The sequence below is a fragment of the Silurus aristotelis genome (genome assembly GCF_946808225.1).
Source record: "Silurus aristotelis genome assembly, chromosome: 14".
Taxonomy (NCBI): domain Eukaryota; kingdom Metazoa; phylum Chordata; class Actinopteri; order Siluriformes; family Siluridae; genus Silurus; species Silurus aristotelis.
The window spans coordinates 23,052,981-23,068,086 of record NC_139587.1 but is presented as its reverse complement, the minus strand read 5'-3'; the positions used below and the strand labels follow the sequence as shown (position 1 = coordinate 23,068,086).

General features: G+C 37.7%; 2 protein-coding genes across 2 annotated transcripts; one reads left to right on the top strand and one right to left on the bottom strand.

The window, feature by feature from the left end:
- The first annotated feature begins 74 nt into the window (after positions 1 to 74).
- Positions 75 to 2,353, top strand: fbxl14a (F-box and leucine-rich repeat protein 14a). Its single transcript, XM_083561747.1, is given in 2 exon segments — positions 75 to 1,776; positions 1,778 to 2,353. Coding segments are annotated over 2 exon segments (1,209 nt in total). The 5' UTR covers positions 75 to 591; the 3' UTR covers positions 1,802 to 2,353.
- A 1,070-nt stretch (positions 2,354 to 3,423) lies between these two features.
- On the bottom strand, positions 3,424 to 9,022 carry chrm2b (cholinergic receptor, muscarinic 2b). The gene is made up of 3 exons (XM_083560147.1): positions 8,667 to 9,022; positions 5,561 to 6,434; positions 3,424 to 5,375 (listed from the first exon to the last, which is right to left on the bottom strand). Exons 1-3 carry the CDS (start codon positions 8,772 to 8,774, stop codon positions 4,834 to 4,836), a joined length of 1,524 nt encoding a protein of 507 aa, XP_083416273.1. The 5' UTR covers positions 8,775 to 9,022; the 3' UTR covers positions 3,424 to 4,833.
- Between the last annotated feature and the right edge of the window lie 6,084 nt (positions 9,023 to 15,106).

The following is a 15,106-nucleotide window of genomic DNA, read 5'->3' as shown; positions in this document are numbered from 1 at the left end:
GGCCGCATTCCAAATGAGGCCCTACCAAAGAAGAAGTGCACTAGATAGGGGGTGGGATTTATTATTTGTCCTTAGTGTAGGATAGTAGTGTAGGGAGTGTGTACCGATTTGAGCAAGCGGTAATTAGAATGGCTAGGAAGTAGCCGTGGTAATTCCGCATCGCTTAAAAAAATATTTATATCATTTTAATTTGGAGTATAGTGTGAGGGTGAACATGTCCGTGGAGTTTTGGTATGACAGGAGTGTTTTATGATTATAACATGAAACCATAAGCCGTATTTTAGGGAACAAAGACTCGGGCGTACAAAAGCGGTGCGAAGTGTGTGGCGGATGTTGACGCTAGCCTGTTAGCTTAGCTTGTTGGATCGACGTTCATTTATCCAGGTTGTACGGTACATACACGTTCTCGCGTTCGGGATCCTCTTTGTATTGAGTGCGCAATAATTTGTATTTTATGGTAGCCAGGATATAAAAAACCACAACAGCTGATTGATTTCTGATCATTCAAAATAAATGCTAGCTAGTTAGCTGAGCTAAGCTTAGCCAGTCGGCTAATCTCGGAGAAGCGGCGGAGCTCGGCGGAGTGCTGACATGGAGACACACATTTCGAGCCTTTTCCCGGAGATTTTAGCGATGATTTTCGGCTACCTGGACGTGAAATGTAAAGGCAGGGTTGCGCAGGTGTGTGTGGCCTGGAGAGACGCTTCCTATCACAAATCGGTGTGGAGAGGAGTAGAAGCCAAACTCCACCTGAGGCGAGCAAACCCGTCCTTATTCCCGAGCCTGCAGAGCCGAGGGATCAAGAAAGTGCAGATCCTGAGCCTCAGACGCAGCCTCAGCTATGTCATTCAGGGCATGCCGAACATCGAGAGCCTTAACCTGAGCGGATGTTATAATCTGACAGACAACGGACTCGGACATGCGTTTGTGCAGGACATTCCTTGCTTGAGGATCCTCAACCTCAGCCTCTGTAAGCAGATAACAGACTCCAGCCTTGGCCGAATTGCACAGTACCTAAAGAACTTGGAGTTTCTGGAGCTCGGTGGGTGTAGTAACATCACCAACACCGGCTTGCTCCTTATAGCATGGGGCTTGCACCGGCTCAAGAGTCTGAACCTACGCAGCTGCAGGCATGTCTCTGACGTGGGCATCGGCCACCTGGCCGGCATGACGCGCAGCGCCGCAGAAGGCTGCCTCGGCTTGGAGAATCTCACTCTGCAGGACTGTCAGAAACTGACAGACTTGTCACTCAAGCACATCTCAAAGGGCCTGGGCAAACTCAAAGTCCTGAACCTGAGCTTTTGCGGCGGCATTTCAGACGCCGGAATGATCCACCTGTCGCACATGACCCAGCTGTGGACTCTGAACCTGCGCTCGTGTGACAACATTAGTGACACCGGGATCATGCACTTGTCCATGGGCTCACTCCGGCTTTTCGGGTTGGACGTTTCGTTCTGCGACAAAGTGGGAGACCAGAGCTTGGCCTACATCGCCCAGGGACTTTATCAGCTCAAGTCGCTCTCGCTGTGCTCCTGTCACATCAGCGATGATGGAATCAACAGGATGGTGCGGCAAATGCATAAGCTGAAGACGCTGAACATTGGACAGTGCGTGCGCATCACGGACAAGGGCCTTGAGCTCATCGCAGATCATCTGACTCAGCTGACTGGCATCGATCTGTACGGGTGCACCAAAATCACCAAACGGGGACTGGAGCGGATTACGCAGCTCCCGTGCCTTAAAGTGTTGAACTTGGGACTTTGGGAGATGACCGAGGGTGAAAGGGTTAGGTGATACCTGATCAGGCATCACAACTTACACTTTGTACTACCTCATTCAACAACATTGTTCACCTTTGTTTTGTTTTTTTTATTTGAATTTTTTTTTATTTTATAAGAAATGTGAAGGAACTTTTAATTAGGTTAGTGTTATGCAATGCGAACACTGAACACCCTTTTTGTTATATTGTTTAATAGTATATATTTCTTAAATGCTTTTTTTATTAGTAAGTGAATATTAGAATTATTTTAGCGTGCAAGGCAGTTCTTTAAAAAAAAGATATTTTCTCACTCTCAGTTAGATTATACAGACATTATACTGAATGCCTTAAAGTATTACCATCGTCATGGGAGCTTTAGTACTGCTCTAGTAATCAGTTATGGATCAGTGTTCAGAATAAACTGGTTTTCCATGCTTTTGACAGAAAAGTGTAACATCTTCCTTAGTAAGGTGAACATATGCAATTAAAACTGTGTAAAAAAAAAAAAATATATATATATGGTCAATTTATTGGTAAGATAATGATTGCAATGTCTATTTTCCTATGCTAAAAAAATTAAAATTGTTTTTGAAATTGTTTGTTTGTGTCTTCCAGGTTGAATGCCATTTAACTTTTTTTATTCATTTATTTTTTTAAGCCATACACTACAAAACAATTTACTTGTGCCAAAGACTTACACATCATATTTGATTGTATTTGACTTTTAGGATAGATTTAATTTCCAAATCACCCAGGAGAAGAACAAATAAAACAAAAATATCAGGTGGCACTTACCGTTATTAATGAGTCAGTTTGCCTGGTACTCATTATACCATCTCAGGATATTGCAACATGGTGTGTTTTATTATAAAATTGATATCTTATAACCATGTTGCCCTGCCCTGTAAGAAAGAGCCTTATAAATAAGCAATTAATTAAATAAAGCCGATTTTTTTAATGCTTTATTGCAAACAACAAAATATGTCATTGCCAAAGCTCTGGTGTTTATCACTGACATCAGGATAAATGCTGTCCTGCGATCATTCCCATGTAAATCGTGTCTTATAGCTGAATCTGAACATCCTTCCCAAGCTGTATCTTGTGTCAGTATGGACAAAATATAGATGTACACAAGATGATCATATGTAAGGCTGGACACGTATCTGAACAATTGTGACACAATCAACTTGCAGCACATATATGTACTTTAAATTACACAACACTGGTACTGAGCAGGAAAATCAGGTCTTTGGCTTTTGCTTCCTCTTCATAGAGTGTGAAAAATGATTTTGTTAGTTCACAACTTACTTGCTTTACAAAAGAATTTATGATTTTTATATAAAAAAAAAAATGTAAAAGATTATTTATTGCCTTTAGACTTACTTTTACATGGCTAGATTTACACCAGAATTTGCAGGTCACGTATTGTAAATCCTGCTACTTTTTTTAGTAAAGTATTTGTAATATTGTTATTACTAAATACCAGATTTAGTCAGTAATGATGTTTTTGGTTTTTTTTGCACTTCCAAGCATACGTTAATAAATGCCAATCAAGCATAAAGTGATGCCCACAAGACTCAATTAAAGGTAAAATGCATAAATGCTGAACATGCTTTACTTAAGCGTCCCTTTAGCTATCGCACGACTCCGGTTATTTTATGCTATTTTGTTTTAAAGGTTTTTATTCATTTGTTTGTCATCATCCACAGCCAGTTTTTTTAGTATTTCTTTCAAATTTTAATTTTAAACTACATTTGTGTATGGAACTACAATAAACAAGTAATTGTAAACATATTTCACATATAAAATCTAATTATACAGTTTGAAGCCAATCACTTTCACTCATTCACATTAATGAAAATTTGTACATGTAATTGAGGATCTAAGAGGATATAATTGTATATATTTTTTTAACTAACAAGACTTTCATAACCAGTGCATTTATATACATTCTTCAGAAAATGTTTTTGCATCAGACAACGAGTTCAGGAGGCAGCAAGGTTTATATTTGATTAGTATTTTAGGTCTCAGCAAGGTGAAATGTCTGAAATACCTTTTCTTTAATACTTTCCTTCATGTGTGAAGTATCTTTGAAGGGTATTTCTGGCATACAGATTAGTAACACCCCTGCTAAAATTGGTGTTCGACTTCTTAAATAAATCATTCCTATCCATCTTAATAAATTAATCCCAAATAAAACATTTTTAACGTATTAGCAACAACGGTTCCACTAAGATTGTCTGTTAACACAAAGATGAATTAGTTTTCCACATAAACTAGAAACACATCCAGAAATACTGTATGTATTTGTGCATAGAGCAAATCACGGCATTTATTCATCAATAGAATTTTGTATGTGTAATGAACACTACACGGAATAGGTTTTGATTGAATCAGTGTGTGTAGTGTAGCGTAGCGTCATGGTTCTGTAGTAGGTAACATTGTAGTCTCTCAACTACAGCTCTCAGGATCCATTATGAACTCAGGTTACTATCTGTGCAAGTTCCCATCATCTCTCTGTGAGTTATATTGCATGTGTTTGTGTGTGTGTGTGTGTGTGTGTGTGTGTGTGTGTGTGTGTGTGCGTGCGTGTGCATGGTTCCCTGTGATGGACTGGTGTCCTTTCCTTACGCCCGGTGGTCCCTGAATTGACTGTAGATTTGCACCACGACCCTGAGCAGTACATCGCTGGTTTCTGGACATGAATGAATGAATAATTGAATGTCCAGTCTCAATTTCACCAACTTATTCTTTTTCTTAGTAGGACCTTTAATGGTTTGTTTTCCTTTGTTAAATTTGTCTAGCTTTATTCGAGGTCATTCTGACACAACCTTTACGAAGCTGTAATTGTTGCCAGCTTTTCTGCCATGTTCAAGCTGCATCCTGAGCAGACTTAAATGTGACATGTACCCCTTATGGTGTAATTGCATATTAATGCCAACACTATTTTATATAAAAACAAACAAACAACACCAAAAAAAGACCCAGAAAAAGCTCTCAGAGATTTTCGGATACTGAACCGAAATCCTTTTTTTTTTTTAAAGGAAGTCATTAACTTGTAGAATTCACCCATTTTATCTGACTGTGCGAACATTTTTGTACTTGCACAACAGCAGCTGTTTGAAGGTGTTCTTGAAGGTGGCATTGCACAGGGCATAGCAGGCAGGGTTTACAGTGCTGTTGATGTAGCAGAGCCAGTAGCCCAGCACCCACATGGAGTTAGGGATGCAATGAGGGCAAAAAGTGTGGATCAACACCATGACATTGTAAGGGGTCCATGTGATCACGAAGGCCAGAAGAATAGCCATGATAGTCCTAGTAACCTTCCTCTCACGAGAGCATCCGGTTTTCTTCTTTTTCTTGTTTGGAGGCATGAAAATCAGGGCCACAAGACTCTGTCTCTCCTTGTAAAGGCTGGTGTTCTGATTTGCACTGTTACTTATAATCTCTTTAGATGAAATTCCCGAGCAATTAAGTTTGGTATTACTTCTTACTTGAGGCAAAATCTTCGTTTGAGTGCTCTTAACATCACCATTAGAAACCATGTCCTCTCTCGGATTTGATAGGGCCAAGACACTGCCTGATGTGGAATCATTTTCAATCTCCCTTTCGTCAACTGGGACAAAAAAAAGGAATGATTTAAAACATCATTTTTCATTTTTTATTACTAAACAACCTTATTTAGAGTACTGATCATTTTCTCAGCATGAGAGTCTTATGATGCATTTGCTAGTAACAATATCAAGATTTTATAAAGCATTCTTCAGTTAGGTCACCTAAAAGTTGTTTAAAAGGTCTTACCTATAATAGTGCTGGAACAAGTGTGCTGTACTTGAATAACTTCTTTTTCCTTGCTTTGCTTACGTTCTTGGTTCTCTTCTTCAGCCAAGACAGTGGTTTGATTCCTGCCCTCTTGACCAACCCCAGACGTTTTGTGGCAGTCACTTCTCTTGACTCGGCTGCGACTAGCCTTGGAGATTTGCCAGTACAGCACACTCATGATGACCACAGGCAGGTAGAAAGCAGCGATGGCCGTGCCAAAAGTGACCGCAGCATTGGAAAAGAATTGAATGTAACATTTGCCTTTGGGCACTGTGCGCTCACCCACAATAAATTGCCAGAAGAGGATGGCTGGAGCCCACAGGACAAAGGACAAGATCCAGGCAGCTGCAATCATCATACCTGCCATTCTGGTCGTCCTTTTGACTGGGTAGCTAAGTGGCTTGGTGACGCAGAAATAGCGATCGAAGCTGATGATGAGAAGGTTCATGACAGAGGCATTGCTTGCCACATAGTCGAGAGCCAACCATAAGTCACAGATAACAGGCCCTAAAGGCCAGAAACCAGTCACAATGTAGATGGTATAGAGGTTCATGGAAAACACACCAATGATGAGGTCTGCACATGCTAAGCTGAAGAGAAAGTAATTATTTACTGTCTGGAGGCTCTTATTGACCTTAATAGAGACAATGACCAAAACATTGCCGATAACTGTGATCAGACTCAAAGTGCTCAGTCCCAGAATCATGAGTATCATCTCCGTTAGCTTGAAAGGACATTCCACATGCGGGTTTGTCTTATTGGCATAGCCAAAGCATGCAGCAAAACTTAGGTTTGACTCCATCGTTCCTGGGTCTGATTGTATACTTATATCACTTTGGATGTTCATCATGACCTAAGCAAAAACATAAAGACATATTGTTAGATATGTATAATGTTAACGTTTACAAAAATGTCCTAAATTAAAATTTGGCACTTCCCATATTGCTGAGAGCAACAACGAGCGAAAGAGGGAGTGTGTTTATATGAGGGAGTCTGTTTGCCAAACAAATGATCTTTTCAAACACTGCCTGCCTGATGTGATATTTATTTTCATTGTGCAGCTTGGCGCCGGATTGTTATCAAGTCAAGGGAGACCAGGTGTGTGAATGTGTGTTTAAATGGGGTGCCAGAGTGGACAAAAAAGTGATAAGTTTAGCTCTTTAAATTTCATATATCACAACGATTTTATTACAAGGAATAGTATTTTAGCTAGAAGAAAAGTACAGATCCAGACATGACTTGCAAATTTGCATAGTATTACTTCAGTAAATATTTTTTTACTGTTTTAAGTACAAAGCAAAACAAAACAAATAAATAAAAATAACATCTCCTATTCAGCATTCTGAATGATTTTATTTAAAAAGATGTATTTTGTAAAGACTTTATGTTTCCAGATTTTCTGGTCTTCTGGTCTTAGAAGCCATTTCAGAGCAATCTGTTCATCATCAGATTTTAAGCCCACACTGGACACTTGACAGCATAAAGAACAGTATACTCTGGTGTGTGTTTGTGTGTGTGTGTGTGTGTGTGTGTGTGTGTGTGTGTGTGTGTGTGTGTGTGTGTGTGTGTTTGTCCATAAGAAAGAGAGAGAGAGAGAGAAAGAGAGAGAAAGAAAGAAAGAAAGAAAGAAAGAAAGAAAGAAAGAAAGAAAGAAAGAAAGAAAGAAAGAAAGAAAGAAAAAAAAAAAGAAAGGATTAGATATAAAACTTCATAAGTACCCCAGAATTTTCTAGCCCAATAAGTGCTCCTGAGCTTCTAGTTCAATCTTGCATTAATAAGGCTACAGGTCTGGATGTCAGCAGAGACAAAACAGTCACACATCTTTTTGCCCAGATGCCAAGGTTCCTGCTTGTCTGTGTATGGCATTTAAATCTCTGAAAAGTAAATAGTGAAATACCAGACATGTTGAGGTAGAGACAGTGCTCATAATATTATTGCAGGCTACTGCGAAATGCCATCTCTATGAGAATTAGGTTTGACACCTAGCGGGAGCACTTAGTGTCTGGCTGCCGTTCTGAAGTGAGACTGATAACACTGCTCTGTATTTCAACATCACTTAAACAAAACCGTTTCACCTTCAACAACACTCCGACTTTGTTATATTTCCAGTAATAGGTTCGGTGTTATGAAAGAAAACAAAAGCTGTTGGGACGTTTCGATGACAACAGAAAGCTAAAACAACTTATATGCTTATCTGGTAGATTCATTAGGACTCGCATCATGGGTTAAATTGTTTTTATGTTCTTATTTAATCGCACAAACCCTTTTCAGTAGCTGTCTTCTATGTATCATATTCTGGATAGGCAATCAGTTATGTGAGAAATATCCCATTAGTGTGGCAAAGAAGTTCAAAATGAGACACAGCCATAAAATTTGTACTCTGTTAAATTTGATAAGTAAGTGTGTGTGTGTGTGTGTGTGTGTGTGTGTGTGTGTGTGTGTGTGTGTGTGTGTGTGTGTTCTTCAGAAATAGCAGGCATTGACAGTACCAATAATTCTCAAATGGCAAAATGTAAATTATATACAGCTCTATGAAAGGATTATATTTAAGGATGGACATAAAATGAAATAAAAAAAAAATGTTTGAAAGGTTGAAATAGTACAACCATATTTAACTGTATTTATTTGTATTAAACAAGTTAAACATGAAAGAAAGCATTCTCAGAAAAAAAGGGTTAAAATAAAAAAGGGTATATACATTTAGTTTTTATTGGGACGGAGCCGTAGAGAGAAGATCTTTTGTAAAGGTAGAGTGTATGTTTGACCTGAAAATGTGCATGTAGTGTACATTTAAAGTGGCAATCTAAAATCCCTATAAAGATAGATTTATGTTGATTAAACATTTTAAAGAGACATTAAAGTGTAAAAGATGCACTTTAGGCACTTAAGTCATTAGAAATGGTACAATGTAGGTTTAATACTATTTGTCCTGAGTGTGCACTCTCAGCCTCATCTAAATGATAAATGTATAAAAGGCACTGTGTATTTTCCTTTATTTAAACTGGTTAACAGTCAGATATCGGACAGTACACTTAATTATAAAGGTATCATATACGCCTTTCTCCTGCCAGCCCTTTGTATTTACCTTCTCTCGCATAACGTCGGCAGTTTGTCTTCCACAGTCTACAGTCCACAGTATGTCTTCTTGTCCAGTGCAGCTGAGGTCGGAAGAGTTGAATATGACACCTCGCATTTTCCACCCAGTCCTTAGCAGGGTCTTATGGTGGGTCTGGGTGTTAGGATGCGTGTTCTTCTGTCTGGTACAGGCGCTGAATGGAGCTCCCGGGGAGTTTGCGGGTGTGTAAATAAAGTCCGGGGGCGTAGAAACAGACCTCCAGGCAACCCTTAAGGCAACACAACCATGAATCCCTTGATCTTTTTCGTTTTCAGTCTTTTTCGTTATCAGCACCACGGAGAGCGTAATAAACTCAGCAACTTCAATCTATAACGTGAAAGTCGTAAAAACAGATACAACCTCTATATAAGGTATAAGACAGCTATCTATCGTACACACTCTTCTGGTCGAGTTTTCATCCCGCAAATTCATTATTGTTACAATTAAAATAATTGACGCCATTTTGGATCTATATTCCTTTACTAGTTAACCTTCATTGGCTAACTGTTACGTAAAGTATTGCATCTACAATGCTTACAAATATGTCCTTCCAAGTTCTTGCTCCCTCCTAACTATCTGAGCTACTTTCCACTTATATTCCCACTCAATCATTCCGATCTTCTGGGTGTGACCTACTTATTATTCCTAGATTTATTTTGTCAGTGGTTGGCAGGACCTTTCCTGTTATGGAGCATAAGCTGTGAAAATCACTCTTCTGGTACTTTGGACAACCAGAACTCTAATCATAAAGTGTGTTTGTTCCATGTACTGTTTATTGTGTTTGCATGCTTATACTGCCTGTGCTTTCTCATCCATTTATAAAATATTTTGTTCTTTGTTATGGATTTCATTGTTTTAAAGAACTGCTACATGCAACTGCTTTTGTTCTGGTTGGGCACATGGGATTTATTAATATAAATATAAATATTATTATTATTATTATTATTATTATTATTATTATTATTATTATTAGTGGTTTATTAGTAATATAGACCTTTTATATTATTCATTTAATAATTATTTTAGTAATAATGTTAGTATTCATAACCGAATGAACCGAACTATTGTCATCTATTTTGTAGAAACCTTCATTGTATGGTTTTAATGGTTATAACGAGGATTGTATTTTGTTTTTATAGAAACTGTAAGGTCCCGGTGAATCTTTACTGGTGATTTGTTAACCACCATTTGTGGCATGTTATGTGTATTGGATATTATTCATTAAAGCCCAATTGGACACCTTTAGTAACTTGTGTCTTACAAGATGGCATCTACTTGACACCAATAGAGATCAGTAGGACATCATTAAGCAACCAGATTCCAATAATTTCTACAGTTGTTTCTTTGGTTTGATGAAATTGGTGATTGCTGTGGTTATTTGTCTTTTTTGTGGTGAATTTCAGAATTTTTTGCAAAGTGGGAATTTTTAAATGTATTTTCTTTTTTTTTTTCCAAAAAGGTAATTTTTGGTGTATTTGGCTTTTGTCCTTATTGCTAAACTTTCTGAGATCTAACACATTTCTGATGCCTTAGAAATTGTGGCCTTCCTGCAGAACGATCTCTGCAGAACTGTTTCACATGACCGGCCAGCTATGCACATTTAAATGATAAAAAAAAAAAATGTTTTAATTGGCCACAGAATTGTCCTTGAACAACTCACACTGATAAACATTCGTTTGTGAAGATCTTGAACAGACCAGCATGTGTATAGAAAATAGATGTAATAGTTAAAAGAAATAGAAGAAAAGTAAATATGAGGAAAAAGTGTGTGCTTATTTCACCTGATCATTTGTGTGAATCTTGGCTTAGGGTTTTATGTTTATTTCTATCTGATCTTTAAATAGGGCTTTGACAAAAACAACTATATCTGCAAAATACCCAAACTAAATGAGAAATGACCCAACAATCAGAGTGGTTCCTGTGTTTATTCCTTCCTCATTAGTCAAGTAAAACAACCAGTGACAGAAGGCTGGGCACACCCAAATTTGCTCAATGGAAAAATAGGTTGAAGCAATGCTGAGGAATGCCAGCTGCACAATGGAAAGTTTGTCAAAGTGAGCTGTCCAAACACCTCATTACAAGGCTTAAGACACAAGACAGGGTCCTGCTCTTCATCAGTAAACTCTTTAGCATGGCCTTGGAGTTGTTGGAAGCTGTGGACAGCCAGGGAGCAGTCTGGATGCCAAACTAGTTGCATGAATGCTGAAACTGGGTTCCGCACTTGGTAAGGATAAAGGGTTAAATAGCAGAACAATGTGTGACATGAAATATATGAGGATGTACAGTTGTGAAGACAAAGCCATGTATGGACAGACAGAGGACAAATTGTGTATTTTGTTTTACTAGCCAAATAAATCACTTGCAAAGAACAAGACATTGTGTATCTATTAGGCCCATGCACAAACATTTACGGGGTTGGGGCTGAAAGAGGAAAAAGGAGGAACTCACCATTCCCCAATCACAAACACCCCATACTCTAAACATCCATCACACATGACAAATGAAATAGCAAAAGGAATATTAAAGCTGAAGTGTGGATTCACAGAGGCAAATTAAAATATTTTGTGATAGTATATAGCTTTTGATTTAAGAGTTTGTTTGCCTATTACAGGAAAATAATGTTACATTATTTACATGAATGGTTTAATTCACTTTTTTGGGTGCAAACTATGTCTTGGCCTACCGCCATTCTCAAAACATCATTTCCAGACAGGCTTTATTAGGGCCGTCTGAGAGAAATGATGTTTGTGGAGAGTGGTTTGTTATAATTCTAGAGATAAACTCCAGAGAGATTTTTTTATGACAATACCACCATGACTCCAAGAGAGAGTTGTATATGAATGAATGTAATAATCATACGTATAAGTCCTGGGCATATGCGAAGGAAAGCTGAAAAAAAAAAAAATCTAAAATCTACCTTTTTTATTGCTACAATGACCACTAAAGCATCAAATTGCAATATGCAGAACGAGCATACTCAATGTGTTTTGTGTAACCTTTGAAGGTTGTGAGTTTTGGTGCTAAAACTCCCCAGGATCAGATTAGCTTCTTAATATGCACCTATGTATAGTGCTGTGAGATTTATAGAGCTGTGATCATGTGATTGCCTCATTTCCCATGCATGACAATTCTAAAGGGGCTCTCTTTATAGCAAATTAGACATAATGAATGTTTGAGGCAGAGAAAAACTTTTCATAACCAGGCATTTTAAATTCAGAGGATCCATCAGTTTGTTGCATCGTAAATAGACCATTTTGAAGGGCCCCTTCAAGAAAAAACCTCACTTCAGTTTGAGATGACCCTACATATGGCTGCTCTGAGGAGCCCCCTTTCAAACTGTAGAGACTTGTCTTTTCTTTGTGTCAATGTGCACATTAATTCCTTTTTAAACTAGGCTATTATACAAAAAAAAGATGCTGTGACCAGAAAAGAAATCCCCTTTTTTATGTTGTTGTTCCAAATCTGAACATAAATATCTTGTTCTGAGCTAAATAAGCTGTGTACTATTGTACAGTCCGGTTTATGTTTTCATTTTTAATAACACTGTACACACCCAAATGCTATAAAGAGTTGGGAGAGCAAGTGGAAATTCTGGAAAAATTAATTTTAGCTGCAGGGCTTTGATTGATTTTTGTTTAGGAAACAAACGATTTTATTTGCTGCAGCAATATTTTGGAATAGTTTTATATGTAATTTGTTGTGCTGAGACACAATCACTTCAGGGCATTTTTATTTAGCTATTTGGTAATTAATTCTAGTAAAAAGTTAAATCATTATAAACTAAGACTTATCGCAGAATATAATAAGATTTTGTTAATCAAAAAACGAGGGCATTTTTGCTTCAAAACTAATACCAGGTGGCACCACTGCAAGGCTTTAGACCCACAATCTCACAATCCCTGGCATAAATAAATAGTAGGTGAACATTGTGTTTCACTAGCTTCTTCAGCCTAATGTGTATCAGTTGAGACTGACGTCACTGACTGACATTTATTCAGTTAGTGTAACTGTTCCAAAGATATAAACAAATGAGTCTCAGTTTGCCAAAAAGGATTGTCATTAAAATGATTCATTAAAATGAAATGAGTGAAAACAGTTGTATCAAGTTGTTAAAGGACATGCAAATGATATTATTGTGCATTGCAGAATACTATGGGTTTAAATAACAGAATCAGCCTTTTTGCTCTCATGAACCGTTATGTCATCTTGAAGGTTATAAGAGAATCCACAACCTAGGCAAAGCTCAGTAGAACAAACTACTTTTCTTTGTTTCTGATTTTGTGATTGAAACGGAACAGAGGCCCTGGTAACTGAACAATGTAAATTGGGTTGCAGTTGAGTGCAAAAGTTTTTGTTGAGCATTCTGGGTAAAATATCTAAGTATATTTGACATTTTTGTGTCAAATAACAGAACTGCATGTTCATTAGTGTTTTCTAATTGATATGATGTTTTAGTGTGGGAGCATTTATCATTGTAAACAATCGAAAACGTTTCCAAATTGACCTGGGCAGGAATCCGGATAATCTATTGAATGCAGCTCATTGATGACTTTTATCAAGCAAGTTTTTTTTACAGTAAAGAATTAAAGCATTTTTAACAGGTTCAAAATATCGAGCTATTCAGTAGAATTCATCAGGAAAACAGCTATAGCAAGACTCCAAAAGAGACCTTTCACAGAGCTGTGAAAGCGCATAAAAATATCATACTGTTTAATCAGAATCAGCATTGAAAAACATTATTGAACTTGAAGGAAAATTGTTGAAATGTTTATCATAGCATATAACTCACAAATGAGACATACTAAATAGTACAGCAAATAAATTGTAAAACAAAACAAAACAAAAAAACAGCAAAAACACTTTGAGTTTCACAACAATTGGAAACTGAGTAGACCTGAAAAAGGCCACAGACTTTATTTTTAACAAATAATCAAATAATACAATGCAGGGAACTTTGGGGAAATTATGCAGTGACTGTAAAGTATTGAGCAAACCAAAATGATTCTTTCTGAATAAAGTATTTAAAGCCCAGTTTACAGAAACAATAAAACTCAATTAATTATTTTAGATGAATGTGGACTCCAACCTCGTGGTAGCGTTCGTATAATCGTAATCTGACTTTAAGATGAAGTTCCTTATATTTCCACTGTGTGGTGCTGTTGTATGAATTAAAAATCTCTTATCTGCACGTCTAACAACAGAAGATAATTATTGCAGAGCAGAAGAAAACCCACATTCTCCCTACATTTTAATATAGGAAATATATATACCCATACATATTTAGGGCCCGAGCAAAGAAGGTGCGTAGGACCCTATTGTTTTCCTTCCGTTTATTTATTATTCTTCTTATTATTATTATTATTTGCATTTTTTTTTCATCGAAAACTCACGAAACTTTGCGTACACAGCGAACAAAGTCGAAAGATTAGGTACGCCATGTTCCTCGAAAGTGGATGTGGCAGAACCGGCTCAGTAGCACCACCTATACACGTTCAACGGTGTGTGGCTCAAGCTATGTTTCACGTACATGTCTGAAAATCGGTAGACACGTGTAACACACTAAGACCTACAAAAAATGTCGCTTGGTACAAAATCCGACACCCAACAGGAAATCTGGTATTTTTAATTGTATGAGCAAATTTTTGGTCGATTTTGCCATTAGCACATGTCGTATTTTAACTCCTCCTAGAGATTTGTTCAGATCAACACCAAATTTGGCACGCATAATCTAAAGGCCTTTGCGATGTTAAATTGCGAAGATCTAGAGTTTTTGTCGAAGGGCGTGTCCTTGGTGGTCTGACAAATTTCGACGATTCGCCATGAAAACGGAAGTTGCCATACCTCGAACATACAATGTCCAATCTGCCCCAAACTTCACATGATTGATAAGACTCCTGATCTGAACAGAAGTACGTTTTCATATTTAGTAATAGTCATAGCGCCACATGCTGGCAACATGAAGTGTCATGTTTCACTGTGCAATGAACTACTCCTAGAAATGTAATGCCATCACCTTTTCTATTTGGTCAGTCTTATCTTAAGCCCCTTTGTGCTAGTGAATTGTGAAGATCTTGAGCGATCGTTAAAGGGCGTATCCATGGCGCCGCGACAAGGTTCAATGTCTCGCCATGGGAATTACAGTTGAGTTTTGTTCAGATCAACACCAAATTTGGTAGGCATAATCTAAAGGCCTTTGTAATGTTACATTGCGAAGATCTAGAGTTTTTGTCGAAGGGCGTGTCCATGGTGGTCTGACAAATTTCGAGGATTCGCCATGAAAAAGGGAAGTTGCTATAACTTGGACATACAATGTCCAATCTGCAGCAAATTTCACATGATCGATAAGACTCCAGATCTGAACAGATCTACATTTGCATATTTAGTTAGTCATAGCGCCACCTGCTGGCAAC